Source organism: Dendropsophus ebraccatus, chromosome 6, assembly GCF_027789765.1.
Source record: "Dendropsophus ebraccatus isolate aDenEbr1 chromosome 6, aDenEbr1.pat, whole genome shotgun sequence".
Classification (NCBI taxonomy): domain Eukaryota; kingdom Metazoa; phylum Chordata; class Amphibia; order Anura; family Hylidae; genus Dendropsophus; species Dendropsophus ebraccatus.
The window spans coordinates 104,283,700-104,308,983 of record NC_091459.1 but is presented as its reverse complement, the minus strand read 5'-3'; the positions used below and the strand labels follow the sequence as shown (position 1 = coordinate 104,308,983).

The following is a 25,284-nucleotide window of genomic DNA, read 5'->3' as shown; positions in this document are numbered from 1 at the left end:
GTACACTGTCCTGCTACAAGAAGGCCTAGGAAATAGAGACTGATAGACATCAGAACAGAAGTAGTACATAAAGTACATTATCTGTCTGTATTTTACTATAAAGGTTTATGCAGTCTTACCGTTTAAAGGGGTAGTGCGGCGTTTAACATTTATTCACTAAATAACACACATTACAAAGTTATACAAGTTTGTAATGTGTGTTATTTAAGTGAATGGCCCCCTTCCCCGTGTCACCCCCCCACCCCGGAAGTGTGGTGAAGTATACTTACTCAATTGCTGTCAACCTTGGTCGCCATCTTGGGTCGACGACGTCATCTTCAGAAGGCCAGCGTCATCATCTGCTCAGACGCGATTGGCTGAGCATAACTATGCTCAGCCAATCGCGGCTGAGCAGCTGATGAAGCGGCAGAGGGGGGCCGGCAAAAGGCACAGCTGGAGTGGTAAGGGCGGCCTCCCGAAGATTAAGTCGTCGACCCAAGATGGCGACCAGGGTCGACAGCAATTGAGTAAGTATACTACAATTTGCAACAATGGCCATGATTTATGCTACACATACGTTGTATTTGAAATGCCATCCGGCCACACGAAAAACTGACATGTCAGTTTTCTGCGGCCGCTATTTATTGAATAGCGGCCGCACAGAACATATCAGTTCACACAATGGAGAGTGCGGCTCCGGCCGCTCATTCCATTGTGTGTAGCAGTGAATTGGGATGCACCCACATCTGAATTCACCAGAAATGAAGATCATTCGTTCTTCAGTAACATCGGCCGTTCTGTGACCCGACCGAGTCACAGAACGACCGGTGTAATACACCATGTGAACATGGCCTATGGAAGGTTCCTGATGGCACAGAGAAAACTTTGTATTCCAATATATTTGCTATTTATGCAAATATCTAATAAAAACATTACAGTAGCTTGATAAGGATGACACATCCACATGAAACAATGTGCAAAATGTAATGTAATGTATAGTATGAACTCTATGTGAATTAAACACCCAGTTGTATGATATACTATAAAAGTTTACTAGCACTGCTTTCTTGCATAGTAAGAAGATATTCAGCCGTAAGACAAAACCAGTATCGCTGTATGTGGACCTGACTTGGCTTGCTAACTACTGGGGCTGTGATGGAAAACCAAGAATGTAAGTTACAACCTGAACTTACATGTGTAAGCAAGGCCGGCTGATAATCTCAGGCAATTGCCGCGCAGCAGAATCCGCTTGAAGTCATAGGGGGAGATTTATCAAACATGGTGTAAAGGGAAACTGGCTCAGTTGCCCCTAGCAACCAATCAGATTCCATCTTTCATTTTCTAAAGAGTCTGTGAGGAATGAAAAGTGGAATCGGATTGGTTGCTAGGGGCAACTGAGCCAGTATCACTTTACACCATGTTTGATAAATCTCCACCATAGTGCGTATTCTGTAGTGTGCAGATAGCCTTAGGGTGGGTTCACTCTGAGGAATTCTCGCGGATAAATTCTGCGGAATTCCGTCGGCTGGACGTGCTCACGGCGGCGTGCCTTTCCGCCGGCTCAATAGACACCATTCTATGGGCCAGCTGATTCTGCATTCCGCCGAAAGAATTGACGTGTCAATTCTTTTGGCGGAATGCGGAATCCGCCCGTGCATAGAATGGTGTCTATGGCACGGGCGGAGAGGCGCACGGCCGTGAGCACGTACAGCCGACGGAATTCTGCGGAATTTATCCGCGAGAATTCCTCAGTGTGAATCCACCCTTATGTTGTAAACTGGCTTTGGTGTCACCTCAGACACAAGGCCAAGGTGTGACTGCTGCCTTTGCACCCCCTATAATACAGTTCTGAAGGCACTCATTATTGTTATCAGTTATGGACATAACATTTTTGAATTCTCCTATTATAAATATTAAACACTTGCTTGTCAGTATTGCAAGAAGGTGCCAAAAGAACCCTCAATAAAGTCAAGTTATACCTGCAGTATATAAAAATCCAAAAAGGGTTGAAAAGAGGTAAAACAAAAACTAAAGCTTGTAGTTTAACCCTTTAGTTACAAACATAAACTTATGCTGCAAAATAAAGTATGATAGGAGCATATAACTTTCCATAGTTTTTTGGTGACCATTGAAATAAATATGAATATGTTACATGAATTGTAAACATTGCCATCTTTTAGATACCATCATACTGGACCAGTGACAAACTTGTACTGCCTGAGAGAAGGGCTGGCAATCCTGGCTGAGCAGGTGATTAAAAACTACATAAGTAATTATAGCAGCTTTATAGGGCCGTGGTCTTAAAGGGGGACGCAGGTGAAAATCTTTTTCTTTCAAATCAACTGGTTTTAGAAAGTTATATAGATTTGTAATGTACTTCTATTTAAAAATCTCCAGTCTTCCAGTGCTTATGAGCTGCTGTATCCCCTGCAGGAAGTGGTGTATTCTTTCCAGTCTGACACAGTGCCCTCTGAGGCCACCTCTGTCCATGTCAGGAACTGTCCAGAGCCGGAGAGGTTTTCTATAGGGAATTGCTGCTGCTCTAGACAGTTCCTGACATGGACAGGAGTTGCAGCAGAGAGCACTGTCAGACTGGAAAGAATGCACCCCTTTCTGCGGGACATACAGCGGCTGATAAGTACTGGAAGACTGGAGATTTTTAAATAGAAGTAAATTACAAATCTATATAACTTTTAGAAACCAGTTGATTTGAAAGAAAAATAATTTTGCCTGAGTGAATCTTTAAGGTTCGCAAGATGCCTCCCATCAGCATTTAAGGTTTATTTACATGGATTATGACCTGGATCCTGGGGCAAGTGCCTCTTTCAACTGTATATATGACTTCAGTATCTGTAGACAGACCTCAACTTCAATTTAAGGAGTTAGGTCTATGCAAGCAGGCATGAAGGTGGGGAATATTTTCCTCTTGCCATGCTGGGGAACACCCTCTTGGCACTTAAAGGGAAACTCCAGGTAGAGGTAAAAAAATGAAACTTCTGCAGAAGCATATAGCATTACTTAACTATCTATCCCAGTTTTGAAACTACCAAAAATCCATTTGCTTTGGGGGGTTTTGTTCTGCATTGTGTGGCTGTACTTCCTGGTTTAGCAGTTGTACTCAATACTACAGGTTCCAGAATGCATTGCTTTCCCTCAGCTGTTCAACACAGTCCCCCACCCTGCCCATTCCCCGCCCAAATCTGTTCCAGAATATCTAGGCTGTGTTTACTTATTGCAGTTTCATTGTGTTACTGAATTATTTGCAGTACTTTATCATGTCATTGTGTTACCACACACACAGCGCATGCTGTATTCTCTACCAGTAACATCACACAGCACTCTGTATTCTCTACCAGTAACACCACATATCACACTGTATTCTCTACCTGTAACACCACACAGCACTCTGTATTCTCTACCTGTAACACCACACAGCACGCTGTATTGTCTATCTGTAACACCACACAGCACTCTGTATTCTCTACCTGTTACACCACACAGCACGCTGTATTCTCTACCAGTAACACCACATATCACACTGTATTCTCTACCAGTAACACCACATATCACACTGTATTCTCTACCAGTAACACCACATATCACACTGTATTCTCTACCTGTAACACCACACAGCACGCTGTATTCTCTACCTGTAACACCACACAGCACACTGTATTCTCTACCAGTAACACCACACAGCACGCTGTATTCTCTACCTGTAACACCACACAGCACACTGTAATCTCTACCTGTAACACCACACAGCATGCTGTATTCTCTACCTGTAACACCACACTGCACGCTGTATTCTCTACCTGTAACACCACACAGCACACTGTATTCTCTACCAGTAACACCACACAGCACGCTGTATTCTCTACCTGTAACACCACACAGCACACTGTAATCTCTACCTGTAACACCACACAGCATGCTGTATTCTCTACCTGTAACACCACACAGCACGCTGTATTCTCTACCTGTAACACCACACAGCACGCTGTATTCTCTACCTGTAACACCTCACAGCACACTGTATTCTCTACCAGTAACACCACATATCACACTGTATTCTCTACCAGTAACACCACATATCACACTGTATTCTCTACCTGTAACACCACACAGCACGCTGTATTCTCTACCTTTAACACCACACTGCATGCTGTATTCTCTACCTGTAACACCACACAGCACACTGTATTCTCTACCTGTAACACCACACAGCACGCTGTATTCTCTACCTGTAACACCACACAGCACGCTGTATTCTCTACCAGTAACACCACACAGCACGCTGTATTCTCTACCTGTAACACCACACAGCACACTGTAATCTCTACCTGTAACACCACACAGCATGCTGTATTCTCTACCTGTAACACCACACAGCACGCTGTATTCTCTACCTGTAACACCTCACAGCACACTGTATTCTCTACCAGTAACACCACATATCACACTGTATTCTCTACCTGTAACACCACACAGCACGCTGTATTCTCTACCTTTAACACCACACTGCATGCTGTATTCTCTACCTGTAACACCACACAGCACACTGTATTCTCTACCTGTAACACCACACAGCACGCTGTATTCTCTACCTGTAACACCACACAGCACGCTGTATTCTCTACCTGTAACACCACACAGCACGCTGTATTCTCTACCTGTAACACCACACAGCACGCTGTATACTCTACCTGTAACACCACACAGCACACTGTATTCTCTACCAGTAACACCACACAGCACGCTGTATTCTCTACCTGTAACACCACACAGCACACTGTAATCTCTACCTGTAACACCACACAGCACGCTGTATTCTCTACCTGTAACACCACACAGCACTCTGTATTCTCTACCAGTAACACCACATATCACACTGTATTCTCTACCTGTAACACCACATAGCACGATGTATTCTCTACCAGTAACACCATATATCACACTGTATTCTCTACCTGTAACACCACACAGCACGCTGTATTCTCTACCTGTAACACCACACAGCACGCTGTATTCTCTACCTGTAACACCACACAGCACACTGTATTCTCTACCTGTAACACCACACAGCACACTGTATTCTCTACCTGTAACACCACACAGCACACTGTATTCTCTACCTGTAACACCACACAGCACGCTGTATTCTCTACCTGTAACACCGCATAGCACGCTGTATTCTCCACCTGTAACACCACACAGCACACTGTATTCTCTATTTGTAACACCACACAGCACGCTGTATTCTCTACCTGTAACACCACACAGCACGCTGTATTATCTACCTGTAACACCACACAGCACACTGTATTCTCTACCTGTAATGCTGTTATTGGAATAAAGTAAAGAACTTTTTTTCAGTGAAGTTTCAGCAGCTGCTTCTGGCTGGTCAGAGATGATGAATCACTCGCAGCCGCACGCATCTGCTGTTCTGCCAGCAGCCCCGCTCATCAGCTCCTTAGCCGCTTCCTCCTGCTGCTCCTCGCCGTGTCTGCAGGATGAAGGAGAGTCTGCAGACGCGGCGGGGAGCAGCAGGAGGAAGCGGCTAAGGAGCTGATGAGCGGGGCTGCTGGCAGAACAGCAGATGCGTGCGGCTGCGGGGGGACGCATACAGGAAGAGCTCCGGGCCGGCGGGGGGGACGTGGAGTGTCAGGTCAGTGCAGCCGGCTTCAGGACGTCCCCGCAGTGATAGGCAAGAGCGGGCGGCTATTTAAACTTGCCGCTGCACTCCTGCTCCTCTCAGCTGCCGGGGACACCCTGTAAAGAAGTGGGGAATCCCATCATAATGAGGGGAATCCCCGCTTCTTTACAGGGTGTCCCCCGTAGCTGAGTGGAGCAGGAGCGCGGCGGCAAGTTTAAATAGCCGCCTGCTCCTGCCTCTCACTGTTCCGGTGAACATGGAGCGTTCTTATGCTCTGTGGGCCGGGTGCTCTGCACCTGACCCACGGAGTGTAAGAACCAATTAATCAGTTTAACATTGTTCCCTATGGGAACTTACAGCTCGGTTCTCGAACTGCTCGGTTTTGGAACAGCCTTCCAGAACCAATTATGTTCGAGAACCGAGGTACCACTGTACTTACTTAATCCTCAGAAAGGTGCACAATGCCTAAGTTATAGAGGATTGTCTATTGCGGCACAATGTCTTTCATCTGTATGAGCTAGGATATCGATTGAATCCCGCTGATTTTGCATGTTAATTTATTCTTATTTCCAGGGTCTAGAGCGCTCTTGGGAAATGCACCGTGAGAATGCTCAAAGACTTTACAAAGGATTAGAAGAACTAGGACTGAAACTTTTTGTGAAGGATCCAGTAAGTTATACCCACAACTTTTTCTCTGTCTGTATGTCCTCTGTGATGTCTTCTCTAATCTCCCCCTGTAAGTACATAGACATCATAAAAAATCTATATGTCTGCACTTTCTTGTACATTTTGTCCTGTCTTTATGTAACTATATAAAGAGAGAACATTTTTCTCCAGCCAAGTGGGTTTTTATCATTCTAAGGCTGCTTTCACACGTCCCGTGCATCCACAGACAATTTTAGGACCCATTCAATTCAATTGATTCACACGATCCATGCTGCGACCCCCACCACGGAAAAATCGGACATGTCCTAGTCTGGAGGATCCCCCAATAGATGTGCGCACACACACCCTCCCTGGCAGCAGAGATAAAAGGAGCAAATAATCTACTACACACCTATTCCCCCCGTGCTGGCTGGGGGGGAGTAGGCGTGAACGTGTGTAAGCCGGCCGGCATGGGGGAAGTAGTTGAGTATTTGTCAGATTATGTGCTCCTGTCATCAAAGCTGCCGGGTGGCGGAGGCTGCACTTCTATTGCAGGATCCGTGCCGCAATCATCCTCTGAGCATGACCTATTTTTTTACGGCACGGATCACGGAGGGGGTTGCGGCACCGGTCATGTGAATAAGGCCTAAACCTGAGCCCCACAAGATACCAGAAAGCTGGCAATGAACTGAAAATGTGGCAGGGGGTTATTTCCCACAGAATGACGGGGGTTGGAAATCAAAGAATAATTTTACCCAGTTTCAGATATTGAGTCAAGTGGCTGTCAAACACATTATCTGATGGCAAGAATCTAATGTCTATCAACAGCCTTAGAGGCTATGGAAGGAAAGAAATAAACATGGATTCTTCACAGTTACAGCATTATTATTATTACCATGAACTGTGAGTGGAGTTAAATTGCTACTGGGTGTTCAGAACTCCACAATTGCTAGAATGAGCTGAAAGAAGCGCATAGCTCAGCGCTTTTCTCCCTGTATCGCTGCAGGGGGAGAGCAGCTAGAAAAGTCTTCAGCTGTATGCTTCTACTGGTTCAGACTGTTTAGCTATCATAGGCATTTTCCTGTAGGTATGGCATAGGTGTCACGGCTGCGGACTCCTTCCCGCTGGCAGCCGCCGGTGTCCCAGTACCTGGACCCGGCGCTGCTGCTAGTTCGGCCCCTGGGTGCACCTCACCTTCCTCCGCTCCTGTCTCTCGCTGTGCCGGCCAGCGCGCGCGTCCCCGCCTCCTAGGGCGCGCGTGCGCAGGCTGTCTCAGATTTAAAGGGCCAGTCCGCCCCTAATTGGAAGTTGCACTAATCACTCCCTATAAATTCCAGCATGCCCTGTCCCTCGTGTTGGAGCCTCTACATGCTTCCCATAGCGTTTAGCCCAGCTCCCTGTTGTTCCTGTCCGCTGTCCTTGTCCTTAGTTCCTGCCCGCTGCCTAGTCCATTGTTCCTGTGCACTGCCTGTCACCTGCGGTTACGCCTATCGACCACTGCCAGCACTATCTCCTGCCTACTGCTCCTGCCACACCTCGCCCGCCGTCACTAGCAACCAAGCCAGGGGTAGCGACCTAGGGGTCGCCTGCCGCAGCAAGCCCATCCCGCCTTGCGGCGGGCTCTGGTGAAAGCCAGCGGCCCCTTAGACTCCGCTCCCTGGTGCGGTTTATGCCATCGCTAGTGACGGTACAGAGGATCCACTACTCCTGGAGTTACAATAGGACCACCAAGGCCAGTGATTGGCTGTAGTGTCATATGCAGAGAAGCCAACACTCCATGGTGCAGGATCATAAAAACAGAGGTGGATCAAGTAGGGGATGAACCTGATGAAGAGGCCGATGCGGCCGGGAAACACGTTGTGCTGTATCCTTGTTTTAATTTATTTAACTTTTTAAGTTAATGCTTTTTAATAAGCTATATACTTAAGCATTCTATCGGAGTTCGACGCGCCTGTTGAACCTGTCTTTCTTGAGGAGTGGAGGTCTGCATATGCACAATCCCGGAGAGAGATCTGGTTAGTCCTGTGTTTCAAGACTCTTAAATGAGGCTCCATGGGCTATTTTGCATATGCACAGTGAAGGCAGTGTTACCCCAGTGGTTCCAATGAGGAAAACTGGAATAAATAAATAAAACTCCTTTATTTATATAGCGCCAATCTGTATTTTTGGAGTGTGGGAGGAAACACAGGACCCCAGCGCTGCAACAGTGCTGACCACTGAGTCACTGTGATGTGCATCAAGAACACTGGGCTGGCTTCCATTGTTCCATATGTTACTGCAGGTTTACACAAGCCCTCTGCTTCACCCTGTGAGAGCCAGGATGAGCACACTGGAGACAGTGGAGACTGCAGATAAGAAATCTGCTATAAAGGATCTGCAAAATCTACACTGTGCACATCTATCCTGACAGAACTACTGCAGGATGTATGGTATAGCACTAAAACACCAGCATGGGGTATAAGGTGGTAAATGATGGAGAATGATTTTAAAATGAATGTACCATCAGGTACATCACTTTAAGTGTTGCACATGAATAGAATGGCGCAGGGATGTCGGTGCCACAGTCCTCTTTTTGAACCGCAGCCCGTTTCCCATGCACAGCTCTGATCTATTACCGGGCACTGGCCTGGCCTGAAGCATTGGAGGTGGGACTGCTTGACCCCAGTGTGACGATCGGCCTTCCCCTCTGTGACGCGGCTCTATTAGAATTAGAGATGAGCGAACCTCGAGCATGCTCAAGTCCATCCGAACCCGAACTTTCGGCATTTGATTAGCGGTGGCTGCTGAAGTTGGATAAAGCCCTAAGGCTATGTGGAAATCATGGATATAGTCATTGGCTGTATCCATGTTTCCCAGACAACCTTAGAGCTTTATCCAACTTCGGCAGCCACCGCTAATCAAATGCCGAACCCGGTTCGCTCATCTCTAATTAGAATCAATAGAGCCACGTCACAGAGGGGAGGGCCGATCGTCACACTGGGGGCGGGCGCCGATGCTAGGGAAAACACTGGCGCCGTGCATGGGAACTGGGCCACGGTTCAAAAAGAGGACCACGGTAATGGATTCTCTGCGACGTTCTATTCATGTGCAACACTTAAAGCGATGTTCTAATAATAAATGAATATTACTTTAACGTTGAGAGATAATATTGTGGGAATACTCCTTAATGGATGACGCCATATTTCATGTCAGTTCCCATAACCATAACAGCAGTAACATTTACTAGGGACTTATATTTTGTGACAAGCTGGTGATATATGGGGCATTCGCAGTAAAGATTCCTCTACGGTTCCATGTTTATGACAGTAGAAGGAAATGGGTGTTATATTACCTAACAGTTTGGCTTACCCTTTGTTTGCTAAGCGACTTTTCTTTTAGTTGACACCATTTACCAAGCTCGAACATGCCTCGGACTAGCTTAAGCGCCATTCCTTCAGAAAAAATATCATTTGCTGTTCTTGTAAGTACTAAAGCTTGTCAATATTAACAATGTATTCATTGCAGGCTTTACGACTCCCCACTGTGACAACAGTCAGTGTGCCTGAGGGATATAACTGGAAGGACATCACCACATATATCATGAAGAATCACAGCATAGAAATCACTGGGGGGCTGGGACCCTCTACTGGAAAGGTAATGCACTGCAATGAATCAGCTTAAGATTTTTAAGGCCGAGTAGAATAAAATGGTATCCATCTCCAGGGCCGGCGTAAGCACAGGGCTTACCTGGGCACGTGCCAGGGCCCACAGCGCCTCTAGGGGCCCAGGGAGGGAGAGGGGCCCGGTGTTCTAATGTTCAGCCTGCTCACTGTAGTGTAGGGTGAGGAGCTGAACATCAGAAAACACAGGCGAGGACCTGCACAGAGATAGAAAAGGACCTGATCACATGACCCGAAGGTCCTCAACCTTACAGTGTGGAGAGCAGCCCAACAGAGAAGAAGACTGAGCTATAAGTACTGTGTGCCAGTGTCTGAGTGTGTCAGTCAGTCAGTCAGTGTCAGTCAATGTCTGTGCCAGTCAGAGTCAGTCAGTCAGTGTCTGTGTCAGTCATTCAGTGTCTGCGTCAATAATGTGTGTTTGTGTATGTTAGAGGTGTCTCAAGCAATTGTGTATAAAGTGTGGATGATGGGTGCACAGTAAATAGATGAGGGGCCTGCTGAAGCTCTGTTGTCTGAGGGCCCGCAAAAACCTTAAGCCAGCCCTGTCCATCCCAGGACACAGTACCAAAGAACCTGATCCTGGTGCAACTCATACAGGTGGAGCCCACCTTGGTCATTATAGAGGAATCATTTTTCAGGGCTCTGATCATTTTTTAATGAAAACCTTTGCATTTCCCAAATAACCTTATTTTGCTTCTATGTTGCAGGTTCTGCGGATTGGACTCATGGGCTACAACTCAACTAAAACAAATATAGAGCGTGTTTTAAATGCATTGCGCGATGCTCTGCAGCACTGCCCTAAAAACAAAATGTAGAAACTCTGTACAGTACAGCTGACAACAACATCCAATGAACATGCATCCAATGAACATCAAGATTTTTCACTGTTTACTATGTTAACTATTTGTAAACGTGCCTTATATATATATATATATAATGTATCTGTGATCATTTCTATGCAAGGTACTTAAATAAACACATTTACACTGTTCATTACACTGTTCCTCTTTATTCTTAGAATATCAGCCATGTGCATGAACATAATACGGGCCTCTTGTTAGCACTTTTCTCTCTGTTAAAATGATGAAACCAGCTAGATCCTACTGGAAGTCACGGGGTCCATCGGGCACTGGCAGTACCATCTATACAGCAGGGGCAAAAGTTGTACAGTTTTACTTACAGTTCTGCTCTTATGTCTTATGTTTGTTTCTTAGGTTGATTTTGAGGGTCCTTAGGCTATAACACTATTTGGCCTCTATAAACAAGTAAGAAACACAATAAGTAAATGCACACACATTTTCATCCACAATAGATTGTACAATTACCTTTCCAAATGTGTTTTTATTGAATGGGCTCCAAGGATGGGCAAATGTCTCATGACTAGAGATGAGTGAACTTCCTCAAAACTAGTTTCAGGTCAAACTCATTCGAAGTGGCGGTCAGATTTGATTTACTCAAAGTTATGGGCAATGCAGGAGATGTGAGGCCAAGGACTGTGCAGGGCCAGGAGTAGTAGTGGCGGCAGCAGAACAACATGGAATATGATGGACGGCACAGGAGATGTGCCGATGTGTAGGACTAGAAATAGCAGCAGTATAGTATGTGGCATGGACGGCACAGGAGATGAGCGGCTACATAGGACTAGCAGTAGTGGTGGCAGCAGTATAGTATGGCATATCATGGACGGCACAAGAGATGAGCGGCTACATAGGACGGGTAGTAGTGATGGTGGCAGTACAGTATGTGACATGGACGGCATATGGGATAAGCAGCTACATAGGACTAGCAGTGGTGGCAGCAGTATAGTATGGCATATGATGGACGGCACAGGAGATGAGCGGCTACATAGGACGGGCAGTAGTGATGGTGGCAGTACAGTATGGTATAGCATATGATGGATAGCACAGCCGTCTATGTGACCCATAATGGTGGGGAATCCCTGATATTTACCCAGTAGTGGCAGCGTGGGAGATAGGGCAGCAAGATGCAGGCTATCACCCCCGTAGCATCACCCCCTGCAGCAGCACCCAGTAGGCCCCTGGTACAATCATACAGCTATAATAAGCTCATATAGTATAGCAGCATACTCTACATTGTGCCTCTCCAGCTGATGCAGAACTACAACTCCCAGAATGCACTGACAGCATTGTAACAACTGCAGATCTGTATGTTGGTGAGCAGTGCCCCCCGCATTGGCTCTGGGAGACCCCCATCTTCCTGGCACTCATCTCCCTCCTTATCCCAACTCTTTCCCGCACACTCTCACTACGCCCCGCCCACCAGCGTTGTTCCTGCTCAGTCAAACCTACACAACCACGCCCACAGCCGCCGTCGCCTTGGTTACTGTGTGGAAAACGCCGCCCTAACTGCCAATCACTGTCGCTGGCAGCGCGAGCCCACTTTTTCAGCCGCTGCCGCCGCTTTCTGTTACCATGGTAACAACCGGAGCTTCGGCGTCCGCTATTACCATGGTAACGGTAAGACCTGGCTCCTCGGCCCACAGGAGACGGTCAGAAGGTGGTGGAGCGCAGCGCAGAGCGGAGCAGATAGTGATACACTATGGCCGGCAGCGAGGAAGGCTCAGCTATGAAGCTGGAGGCAGTCATTCAGGTAATGGGACCTTGTGATGCTCGGTCTGTGGAGGAGGAGGCTTAGAGAGACTTCTTATGCAGTGCATGTGCTCAGCATACTTTATAACAGAGCCAATGCACAATGTTCATTTCAATAAACTTTATTTATAAAAACAAAGGACCCCTCTAATACTGTCCAATCTGCAGATATGATGTGTGTATGGTGAGTGGCGCTTTACTTAGAGCACCAATAGGTTTTTTTTTTGTACAGGGATTACATTATTTGTAATATAGTGGAACACCCCTTTAAATGTAAGTATACTATTAAAGGGATTGTCTGTGGGCATATAGTTTTTGTGTGGACTTAAAAATAAATAAGTTATACTCACTCATCCTGATCCCCTGCAGTGTCCTTTGTAAAAAGAAAAAATATATATATTTTTTTTTTCTTCAAATGCTTTCACTAGTATAAAATTGCAACAAAATTAGTACTAGTAGAAAATTGGAAATTTTTGTACAACACTCAATTTTTAATGCAAAATACAGCAAAAGTTAAAATGTGACAGTTTGGACTGTTTTACACCAACGCCCACACCCAAAGTGTCAATATAAATGTAATAGTAAGCTGAGTAATTGAATCCATTGTTACTTGTCCTGTGTTACAGCCAGTATGATAGTTGAGATGTCTGGAATGTTGCTGGTTCCTATTGGAAACAGTCAGCAAGGTTGTTGACAGATGCACATGTGACAGTTTAGCTGTTACTGGAATGCAGTTGGCGGGTGGGTGGGGGGGCCATGAGCAACCATGGGGCCCCAAAGTGATCCTTGTAATGGAGCAAAATTCTCCTTCGACTATCTTCAACAGCAAGGAGAATGGAAATAGTGATGTCACAGCATAGGAATTATGCATGCTTTAAGGGAAATGCACACAAAAGATTAAAGGAGAAGTCCGGCAAAAAATGTTATTAAAGTATTGTATTGTTCCCCAAAAGTTATACAAATCACCAATATACACTTATTACAGGAAATGCTTATAAATGCTTTTTCCCTGCACTTACTACTGCATCAATACTTCACTTCCTGGATAACATGGTGATGTCACTTCCTGGATAACATGGTGATGTCACTTCCTGGATAAAATGGTGATGTCACGACCCGACTCCCAGAGCTGTGCGGGCTGTGGCTGCTGGAGAAGATGATGGCAGTGTCCCTCCAGTGCCCTGTGTCCCTCAGTGTCCCCCTGCCATCATCCTTTTTATATTTCCACCTACAGGGCCATGTGAGGTCTTTTTTTTCCAGGAACAGGTGTACTTTGTAATGGCATCTTTCAATCTGCCATAAAATGAATGAGTGAACCCCCAAAATATCATTTATGGGGTGAATTTGGGGGGGGGGGGGGGGGGGGAGTTCCATGTTTACGTAATGCACTTAAAACTGGCATTTATTTCTTTATTCTACAGGTCAGTCTGGACACACGATATGCATGTTTACTAGGTTTTGTAACCTTTTACTATTTTTATTAGAAGTAAAACCTTTTTTTTTTTTTCTTTGCAAATAGGTATATTTAAAATGGCCCTATTGTGACTCTTATAGCGCTTTTATTTTTTCACCTACGGGGTTGTATGGGGCATCGTTTTTTGCACCATGATCTCTAGTTTTTCTAGATCAAACATATTGATCACTTTTTATTATTTTTTTTTATACATAAAATGTTTTTTTAAAAAAGCTATTTTTGTGTTTTTGTATGATATACTATATGTTAATTTACTTTATTATTTTTATGTGTTTTATGTATAAAATAGGTAAGGGGGGTGATCTTCACTTTTATTGGGGGAGGGGCTTCGGGACATTCTCTGGTCACTTACACTTAAGCGCAGCAGCCGCAACAAGATTGTGGCGTTTAAGGGGTTACTGATAGCAGCCTGTCCTCACCCGCTATGGGGCGAGCTCAGCTCCTAAGCCCGCTCCATAGCCTGGTACCCCGGCGGGGCATACATTTACGCCAGTTTGCGCCAAGGCCCAGGATGCGGGGGTGTAAATGTACACCCCATGTCGTTAAGGGGTTAAAGTGTACTTGTCATTAGAACTTTCTAAATCTAAATCAACAGTAGATCTGATGTAAAGTAAGTTTGCAATTTACATTATTTTTTTTATATCCCCCAAAATTTTTTTGTTATCATGTTTTATAACAAAGCTATACTTACTTGTTTCCAGGTCCAGTCTCCTAAAGGAGCTTTTTAGTCTTGTGCTGGTTGAAGAAAAGAGACTAAGGCTGGTTTCACATGTGGCAGTTTTTTGGAAAACTGCCCTTGCAGTTTTTGAGCCAAAACCAGAAGTGGATTCAAAGTAATGGGGTAAAATAAAGGAAGCCCTTATATGTTTCCCACCTGCCGGATCCACTCCTGGCTTTGGCTTAAAAACTGCAGTGGCAGTATTCCAAAAAAAAAAAAAAAAACTGCATGTGTGAAACCAGCCTAAACGCAGGAAGTCACAGCAGTACAGAGAGTCACAGCTCAATGTGTCCATCACTCAAATGACTTCCTTTTCTGTGAGCGCAGATGACTGGGACTTCCTGTGTTTAGTCTCCTTTTTTTCAAAGGGTATGTTCACACTGAGTAAAAGTGGCGGAATTCTGTCTGCCTCAGCATGTCACTGGGATACCAAGTGCACCTCCGTTCTCCGCTCAAAGAATCGATGTGTCAATTCTTTGAGCGTAGAGCAGAGTCCGCAGTAGGGATTCCATTCGGAATTTACACCTGTTTTCTGCAGTGTAAACGGGTCCTTACACGAACATCGAAGTGTAGGGGAAAAAAAATTAGAGAGTATAGCACACAAATATTGCAAAAAGTAAAGGATGATGTATACCGCGTGGGTAACCACAGCATTCCATCTTGATCCATAGTATGGGGCTGCATTTTGTTTCCCATACCCCTTTCTATCGGCCATAGTAATCACTTAGGCCCTCTTACTCGCCGAGCCCTATAGTAGCTGCTAACCTGGTATATACACAGCCTTGCCTGCTGTAATAACACTTTGCAATTGTACTGGACATTTGGATGAGGATTTAGAAACACCATCCGCACATACTGTAGTGGAATTTACACAGTTTACAGAGAATTTGCATAGTGGATTTACACAGAAAAATAAGCCAGCTGTGGATTTTTACTTGCCCACCATTTCACACCTGAGACATGGGACCCCTTTTGTCTTAGTCATGGAGGTCCCAGTATTGGACGCCCACTGATCACACAGTTACATTCAGCTTTTCTGTTTATTAGTTTTGTGTAGAACACAATACACTCTTACTAACTATTGGTGCCATCAGTTTTGGAGCCATATATGATAATAAGCCTATGGTATCTGTTGGGTGACATATAACCAGACCGTCTAGCCTTTCCTTCCCATACAAATTAATGGGCCTTGGGTGCCCATGGTGCCATCACTGGGTCACCATTGGAATACTTTTGTTAGGTTGTAAGCAATGCACATTGGGAACACCCCAGAAGACCCGCTGTTTCAGAGGTGCTCCGACACAAGCGGCCAACGATCACTATTTGCCCTTTGTGAAAGCTGCACAGGTGGAGGAGCCTCATGATGTGACCACTGGGGAGAGGGGGGCTGCTGCCAATATTAGCGAACTAGAGGCTACCTACTGTGTATTCTGGGAAGTAGCTAGGGCTAATTTTCAACAACTGAAATATTGCCCCAAATCTGTGGAGTGCCACATTGGCAGATCTTCTTAAAGGGAACCTGTCACCCCCCGTGTCGGGGTGACAGGCTCCCGACCCCCCGCTACAGCCCCCTATACTCACCTGATCCCGCCGGGTCCCGCTTCTGGATCCCGTCGGGTCACGGAGATATCAGCCGCTGCAGCCCAGCGCGCGCGCTGAGAGATGAGTCCAACGCTCATAGAGAATGACGGAGTGCTGGACTCTCCGTCATTCATTATGAGCGTTGGACTCATCTCTCAGCTGCAGCGGCTGAGATCTCCGTGACCCGACCGGATCCAGAAGCGGGACCCGGCGGGATCAGGTGAGTATAGGGGGCTGTAGCGGGGGGTTGGGAGCCAGGTTCCCTTTAATGCCTTCTTGGCATCTGTCATACTGTTATGTCAAACGTGGAGTGGAGAAGTATAAAGAAGACTCATGAGCTGAGGCTGGACAATTTTTAGAGAGTTCTTGCTGCTATCTTTAATTGACTGATTGGTGTCAGTCATTTAAAGTGTCACTGTCGTTATATCAACAGTATATGAGAAATAAAGCAAGTTTGCAATATACATTCATTATTTTTTTGTTGTTATCATGCTGTAAAACTAAGTTGAACTTACCAGAAATCAAGGTCCAGTCTCCAGAAGGCAGATTTTCTGACTTGTGCTGGTTAAAAAAAAAACAGACTAAACACAGGAATTGCGACCAGTACAGAGAGTCACAGCTCATTGTGTCCATCAATCACATGACTGCCTTCTCTGTGAGCGCTCAGATGGCCTGGGATACACTGGACTTCCTGTTTTCTGACTTTGAGAAAAAAAGAGTCAGAAAACAGGAAGTGCAGTGTTTTCCACAACTAAAAAAAATAATAAATGTATATTGCAAACTTGCTTTCTACTTACTGTTGATTTCGATTTAGAAAGTTATAACGACAGGTGCACTTTAACCCCCTAGGTAACTGGCAGGTGCTGGCCTTATCTTGGTATTGATTGCCTCTTTTTGACACAGCTGCGGTTTGCTATTTGGCTGTCATGGAAGCCACTTATGTTGTAATTGGAAAAACCCATAGGGGGAAATTTATCAAGGGCTTTGCGCCTATTTTTTGGTGAATAATTAGATTTTTCACCCATTTTTGGTCCAGGTTCTGTTTGAGAACCAGTATTTGACTGGCGAATATTTTTAGATGCAGCTTTTTTTAAATCTGGCTGTTTTGAATATTCACCCGAAAGTTTTTAAAAAGTCGCACAAACAGGTGAAGACTACGTCTGGTCAATACCAGGTGAATATGGTTGCACAATTTTTGCGACTTTTTTTTACTTTTTACTTAGATACATTCACTCCGACAGTGCTACATTTTAATAAATCAATCACAATCTATTGGAACAAATTATACACCAATCCTCATTAGAACAGTTGCACACATTAGACTTCATAGTAGATGTCCCCCATCGTGTTTTGTCACTCACTTCACATCCCAAAAAAACGTGAAATAAGAAGCAACCAAAAATGCCATCTATCTTTAAATGCTACAAAAAAAAGCTATATCTTAGTGTGGAGAGTGACCACAACACAGCTCCATAGACAAATAAAATAGCAATGGCAATGCTAAGAAATAATAAAATAATAATAATAATAATAATAATATATATATATAAAAAAAAAAAATTAAGTAGTAAAAAACAAGCTCAGGTATAATGAAAGCTCTGTCAGCAGAAAAAGAAAAATGTAATGCAGCTTAGAATACAAGCCTCATCTTGCCCCAAAAATTAAAATTTATTCAATTCAGCGCCACAACCGCCTCTTTCTTTACAACTAGGCGGGGCTTATTTGGAGGGGCGTGGCTAAAATTGATTCTGCGGCAGCTCACAGGTGATGTAGACTTCTATTTCTGGTTCATGGATGCCACCGATGCAATAAATTTATTAGGGGTCACTGTAACGTGACCGGCTGGAAGAATGGAGCAAGGGGACTGCTGAACTTGTATAAGACCCCTATAAAAACACATGTAAAATGCCAGTCTTTGGTAAATCCCCTCCATAGTGTTTTACAACATAGACATAAAGTTCTGTTCGGCCAAGGAGCTAGTTATCACATAACATTCACTGAACGAGACACATTATATGTGTTGTGTATGTTCCTTGCTTTCTCTTGATTTACTCATTTGTATAAATATGAGGACTGCAAGTTTTATTATATTATAAGATCATACTGTAACAATTATGCTTTGGAGGGAGCGTGCTTTATTGTGTCTCAGTATCTCAGTGTTCATTCCATCTGAGGTTTTCACAATTAAAGTTATTCAGCTATGCTCCTTTTGCTCCAGCAGGTGGCAGTGTTTTCTTTTCATTGGCATCTCCTTTGCAATGACTCTATCAGGTCCATATGACTGTAGCGACATTTCTTATATTTCCTCTGTATTTTAATTGCATTTGGGTGTGAATTCTTATTGTTATAACTATGATGAATACATTGAGCATTTCATCTTTCTTTACCATGCAGAATATGTTGAAGAATTGAGGGACAGATGTACCATCTGTGCAATTTTTTTTTGAGCAGATGGTACTTTTTACGGGCTGCGCAAATTTGTATGGTTGTTCTTTGATTAATCTTGTGCAATTGTTATGCACATTTTTTTAACTAAAAGAGCTTAGCTACAAAAAAAACTACGCTTGGGAAGGAGTGGAGTACTGCTGTGCAATTTTTTTGCGCAAAAAAATGAAAAATCGTACATAATAAATTTCACTAACAAAGTAGCTGATAAGAAACCATGCCCCCTTTCGAAGGTAAAAAATAAAAAGTAGGTGCAGCCATTCCAATCTTCTCAAAAGTAGTGCAAAGGCCTTTATAAGTCCAGTGCAATTGTGTATGCCGTATGCAAAATATCAGTATTAGCCAAAATAATAGCGCAAATCCAAAATTGCATGTGATCAAAGTGTTGTTCCACCTTTTAAATTAAGAAACTTTTGTATCTTTGCAATGTACTATGAGCCGCTAAATACCAATATGAACACATAGCGGCATTCCCTGTGATCTGTACAGTAATGAGAATCACAATAATATCTTCTAGTTCCCCCAGTGTCATAATGTTTCCTATTTTTTATGGACTGTCCAGGAAATTACAGATGGTTGCCAACGCTGATCATAAAGTGTTAGCCAATGTCTTATATAGGACTGTGGGTGAAACTACTGCTGCATCTTACATCTCAACCCACTCATACTATTAAAAAATACATGCCAGAAAACCACAGTCGAGCACTGTATCCTGCCCGTAATCTCCTTCTTCTTGCCATTCCCTGGATGTGACTGACAAATCTGATTCTCCACAAGACGCGCTGTCCACATCCTAAGTAACATAAATTAAAGGGGGAATACTATACAGTATATGTTATATAGCAGGAGGAACTGAGCAGAATAATAATAATTATAAGATAAATATAAATATTATAACTTTAATTTTGTTCATTTAAACCTCTTCTCTTTTATGTTTAGGAGTCCAGTGGGCGGCCCTACTGAAGTAAAAAAGGATCAATTATTGAGTAAGACCTCTCACTTGACTCCTAAGCATATAAAAAGGTTTAACTAAATAAAATACTGAATATTCTCAGCCTTCCCTTCCCCATAAAAAAAGACTTCTGCACAGGTCACAGAGCATGCCCAGAAACCAATGCCATTCTAGTAAAAAGAGTTTGGGCCAGACTATTGCGCCTATGTCCATGGGGCTTACTATAAGGCAAGATGGCTGCCACCATAATTATGTAAAAGAATCTTTAAAAAAAATGCATTGCAATGAACATTGGACACCATAATGAATAATTATGGTGGGGCACTCCAATTTTTCACATGGGTTTATTTGCCATGGATGTTAGATTATTGATTATTAGGTTTAAAGAGGATGTACCATTAGGTACATCCTCTTTAATTTGACACAGGGATAGAACGGCGCTGTGACGGGGAAGCTGGTGCCGCAGTCCGTTTTTCGAACCACGGCCCGGTTCCCCTGTATGGCGCCATTCTTTCCACGGTTATCGGCCGGTGCTCAAGCACTGGAGGTAGGCCGGCCACCCCCAGTGGGAGGGAATTCCCTCCCCTGTATGACACGGCTCCTTTGATTCTAATGGAGCCGCGTCAAACGGAAAAAAAAGGAACGAGGCACCGACTTCCCCCTCCCTGTGTCAAATTAAAGAGGACGTACCTGGTGGTACATCCTCTTTAACCTCTAGTACAGAAGATGAGAATCGGAATGAAGCAGCTACATAACCCACATTGTTGATGTGCCCTCCTGTGGACAGCTATGCCTGGTACCACTGCTTGTCCTATTTAACTTCTCCTGTTATTGCACAGCTAATATTTGCTGCTATTATATGTGCTAAAATTAAACTATTTTCCCCTAATTATATATGACTGCCCCCTCCTCGTTCTAGCACATTAATAAGTTTGCTTGGCTGTCAATGTTTTTTACTTGTTCACAATTGTTGGAGAGTCTTAACATGCTGCCTAGTCTGGCTTCATGGATGAAGAACCAGACAGCAGGGATAGTTGTTTATGTTGTGCTTTATATATTTCTTTTTCCCACTTCTTCGATACCTTTTGTGAGGACAGATGGGTTATTGTAGTAATGTGCCTGTATTCATTGTGCGGCTCTTTCCCCCCACCCCGGCCTGTAGTAAGCCGGACCCCTCTCCTGTACTTACTCATTGTGCTGCTCTCCCCCCCCCCCCCGGCCTGTAGTAAGCCAGACCCCTTTCCTGTACTCATTCATTGTGCTGCTCTTTCTCCCCCCGGCCTGTAGTAAGCCGGACCCCTCTCCTGTACATATTCATTGTGCTGCTGTCCCCCCCCCTGGCCTGTAGTCAGCTGGACCCCTCTTCTGTAAATATTCATTGTGCTGCTGTCCCCCCCCCCCCCCCCCGGCCTGTAGTAAGCCGGACCCCTCTCCTGTACATATTCATTGTTCTGCTCTCCCCCCCCCCTCCCCCCCAGCCTGTAGTAAGCCGGACCCCTCTCCTGTACTTATTCATTGTGCTGCTCTCTGACCCCCGGCCTGTAGTAAGCCGGACCCCTCTCCTGTACATATTCATTGTGCTGCTCTCCCCCACCGGCCTGTAGTAAGCCGGACCCCTCTCCTGTACATATTCATTGTGCTGCTCTCCCCCACCGGCCTGTAGTAAGCCGGACCCCTCTCCTGTACTTATTTATTGTGCTGCTCTCCCCCCCCCCCCCCGGCCTGTAGTAAGCCGGACCCCTCTCCTGTATATATTCATTGTGCTGCTGTCCCCCCTGGCCTGTAGTAAGCCGGACCCCTCTCCTGTACATATTCATTGTGCTGCTCTCCCCCCCCCCCCCCCCCCCCGGCCTGTAGTAAGCCGGACCCCTCTCCTGTACTTATTTATTGTGCTGCTCTTCCCCCCCCCGGCCTGTAGTAAGCCGGACCCCTCTCCTGTACTTATTTATTGTGCTGCTGTCCCCCCTGGCCTGTAGTAAGCCGGACCCCTCTCCTGTACTTATTTATTGTGCTGCTGCCCCCCCTGGCCTGTAGTAAGCCGGACCCTTCTCCTGTACCTATTCATTGTGCTGCTCTCTACCACCCCCCCCGGCCTGTAGTAAGCCGAAAGCTTCTCCTGTACGTATTCATTGTGCTTCTCTCTCCCCCTCCCCCCGGCCTGTAGTAAGCCGGACCCCTCTCCTGTACATATTCATTGTGCTGCTCTCCCCCACCGGCCTGTAGTAAGCCGGACCCCTCTCCTGTACTTATTTATTGTGCTGCTCTTCCCCCCCCCCCCCCCCCCCCGTAGTAAGCCGGACCCCTCTCCTGTATATATTCATTGCGCTGCTGTCCCCCCTGGCCTGTAGTAAGCCGGACCCCTCTCCTGTACTTATTCATTGTGCTGCTCTTTCCCCCCCCCCCCCCCCCCGCCTGTAGTAAGCTGGACCCTTCTCCTGTACCTATTCATTGTGCTGCTCTCTACCACCCCCCACCCCACCCCCCCGGCCTGTAGTAAGCCGGAAGCTTCTCCTGTACGTATTCATTGTGCTTCTCTCTCCCCCTCCCCCCGGCCTGTAGTAAGCCGGACCCCTCTCCTGTGCTTATTCATTGTGCTGCTCTTTCTCCCCCCGGCCTGTAGTAAGCCGGACCCCTCTCCTGTACTTATTCATTGTGCTGCTCTCCCCCCAGGGCCGGGACAAGGAGTTTTGGTGCCCTAGGCAGAGAAGGCAAATGGTGCCCCCCCCCCCTAAACAAAATAAAAATAATTTTATATATATATATATATATATATATATATATATATATATACATATACACACCTAGGGGGGACATTATCAAACTCCATACACCACCTCACATAGTATAGCCCCCACAGTGAATAGCCAGTGTATATACAGTCTCCATACACCCCCTCACATAGTATAGCCCCCAGTGTATATACATCTCCATACACCCCCTCACATAGTATAGCCCCCAGTGTATATACATCTCCATACACCCCCTCACATAGTATAGCCCCCAGTGTATATACATCTCCATACACCCCCTCACATAGTATAGCCCCCAGTGTATATACATCTCCATACACCCCCTCACATAGCATAGCCCCCAGTGTATATACATCTCCATATACCCCCTCACATAGTATAGCCCCCAGTGTATATACATCTCCATATACCACCTCACATAGTATAGCCCCCAGTGTATATACATCTCCATACACCCCCTCACATAGTATAGCCCCCAGTGTATATACATCTCCATACACCCCCTCACATAGTATAGCCCCCAGTGTATATACATCTCCATACACCCCCTCACATAGTATAGCCCCCAGTGTATATACATCTCCATACACCCCCTCACATAGCATAGCCCCCAGTGTATATACATCTCCATACACCCCCTCACATAGTATAGCCCCCAGTGTATATACATCTCCATATACCACCTCACATAGTATAGCCCCCAGTGTATATACAGTCTCCATACACCCCCTCACATAGTATAGCCCCCAGTGTATATACAGTCTCCATACACCCCCTCACATAGTATAGCCCCCAGTGTATATACATCTCCATACACCCCCTCACATAGTATAGCCCCCAGTGTATATACATCTCCATACACCCCCTCACATAGTATAGCCCCCAGTGTATATACATCTCCATACACCCCCTCACATAGTATAGCCCCCAGTGTATATACATCTCCATACACCCCCTCACATAGCATAGCCCCCAGTGTATATACATCTCCATACACCCCCTCACATAGTATAGCCCCCAGTGTATATACATCTCCATACACCCCCTCACATAGTATAGCCCCCAGTGTATATACATATCCATACACCCTCTCACATAGTATAGCCCCCAGTGTATATACAGTCTCCATACACCCCCTCACATAGTATAGCCCCCAGTGTATATACATATCCATACACCCCCTCACATAGCATAGCCCCCACAGTGTATAGCCAGTATATATACAGTCTCCATACACCACCTCACATAGTATAGCTCCCACAGTGTATAGCCAGTGTATATACATCTCCATACACCCCCTCACATAATATAGCCCCCCCCCAGTATATATACATCTCCATACACCCCCTCAGTGTAGCCCCCAGTGTATATACATCTCTATACACCCCCTCACATAGTATACCCACAGTGTATATACATCTCCATACACCCCCTCACATAGTATAGCCCCCAGTGTATATACATCTCCATACACCCCCTCACATAGTATAGCCCCCAGTGTATATACATCTCCATACACCCCCTCACATAGTATAGCCCCCAGTGTATATACATCTCCATACACCCCCTCACATAGTATAGCCCCCAGTGTATATACAGTCTCCATACACCCCCTCACATAGTATAGCCCCCAGTGTATATACAGTCTCCATACACCCCCTCACATAGTATAGCCCCCAGTGTATATACATCTCCATACACCCCCTCACATATTATAGCCCCACAGTGTATATACATCTCCATACACCCCCTCACATATTATAGCCCCACAGTGTATAGCCAGTGTATATAGTCTTCATACACCCCCTTAGTGTAGCCCCCACTGCCTGATCTGGAAGCAGCTTACCAGGTTACTTCCCCCTGCCACACTCCACTTCTCTCCTCCTTGGCTCCAGACACCATGTGACATATTAGTAAGAAGCTCATTGGTCAGAAGGTCCAGAGCCAGGCAGAGGGAGGAGGAGTGTGTGTAGATGTCTGCCACCGCGGGACTAGAGTCCTCAGTAGCAGAGAAGGGATACAGTGCCACGGGTGAGGTCGGGTGGGGGGATTTACTGTCTGCCGGGGGAGGGGGAGGGAGAGAGAGTGACGACACGGGCTGATGCAATGTGAGGTGGAGGGGCGGCGCTCAGCAGCGCAGGGCTAGAGCCTGCAGCTGCTTTAGGGCAGAGCGGAGGAGCGATCACTATCTGCCCGGGGGGAGGGAGAGAGAGTGAGGACAGGTGCTGGAGGAATGTGAGCGGAGATACGGCCATCAGAAGTACAGTAGCCTAGTAAATAAAATTTTTAAAGACATTCAAATTGTGCCCCCTGTAACTTACCACTAGATGGCGACCTAGACCATCGCCTATGCCTGCCTACCCTTTGTCCCGGCCCTGTCTCCCCCCCCCCCGGCCTGTAGTAAGCCGGACCCCTCTCCTGTACTTATTCATTGTGCTGCTCTCCCCCCCCCCCCCCCGGCCTGTAGTAAGCCGGAAGCTTCTCCTGTACCTATTCATTGTGCTGCTCTCTTTCCCCCCGGCCTGTAGTAAGCCGGACCCCTCTCCTGTACTTATTCATTGTGCTGCTCTCTTTCCCCTCGGCCTGTAGTAAGCCGGACCCCTCTCCTATACTTATTCATTGTGCTGCTCTCCCCCACCCCCGCCTGTAGTAAGCCGGACCCCTCTCCTGTACTTATTCATTGTGCTGCTCTCTTTCCCCCCGGCCTGTAGTAAGCCGGACCCCTCTCCTATACTTATTCATTGTGCTGCTCTCCCCCACCCCCGCCTGTAGTAAGCCGGACCCCTCTCCTGAACTTATTCATTGTGCTGCTCTCC

The 25,284-nt window shown here is 45.8% G+C and overlaps 2 protein-coding genes across 3 annotated transcripts in view; both read left to right on the top strand.

Moving 5' to 3' along the window:
* The window catches only part of AGXT (alanine--glyoxylate aminotransferase), a 28,692-nt gene extending 17,762 nt beyond the window's left edge, over window positions 1-10,930 (top strand). Inside the window, exons 7-11 of the mRNA XM_069975487.1 lie at window positions 1,055-1,150; window positions 2,160-2,229; window positions 6,209-6,304; window positions 9,785-9,913; window positions 10,647-10,930. Coding sequence (XP_069831588.1) covers window positions 1,055-1,150; window positions 2,160-2,229; window positions 6,209-6,304; window positions 9,785-9,913; window positions 10,647-10,754 — 499 coding nt within the window. The 3' untranslated portion in view covers window positions 10,755-10,930. The remainder of the gene's footprint in view (window positions 1-1,054; window positions 1,151-2,159; window positions 2,230-6,208; window positions 6,305-9,784; window positions 9,914-10,646) is intronic.
* A 1,145-nt stretch (window positions 10,931-12,075) lies between these two features.
* LOC138795849 (rootletin-like) overlaps window positions 12,076-25,284 on the top strand; it is a 93,278-nt gene continuing 80,069 nt past the window's right edge. For both annotated transcript variants that reach the window (XM_069975486.1, XM_069975483.1), the window contains exon 1: window positions 12,076-12,549. In XM_069975486.1, coding sequence (XP_069831587.1) covers window positions 12,499-12,549 — 51 coding nt within the window. In that variant the 5' untranslated portion in view covers window positions 12,076-12,498. The remainder of the gene's footprint in view (window positions 12,550-25,284) is intronic.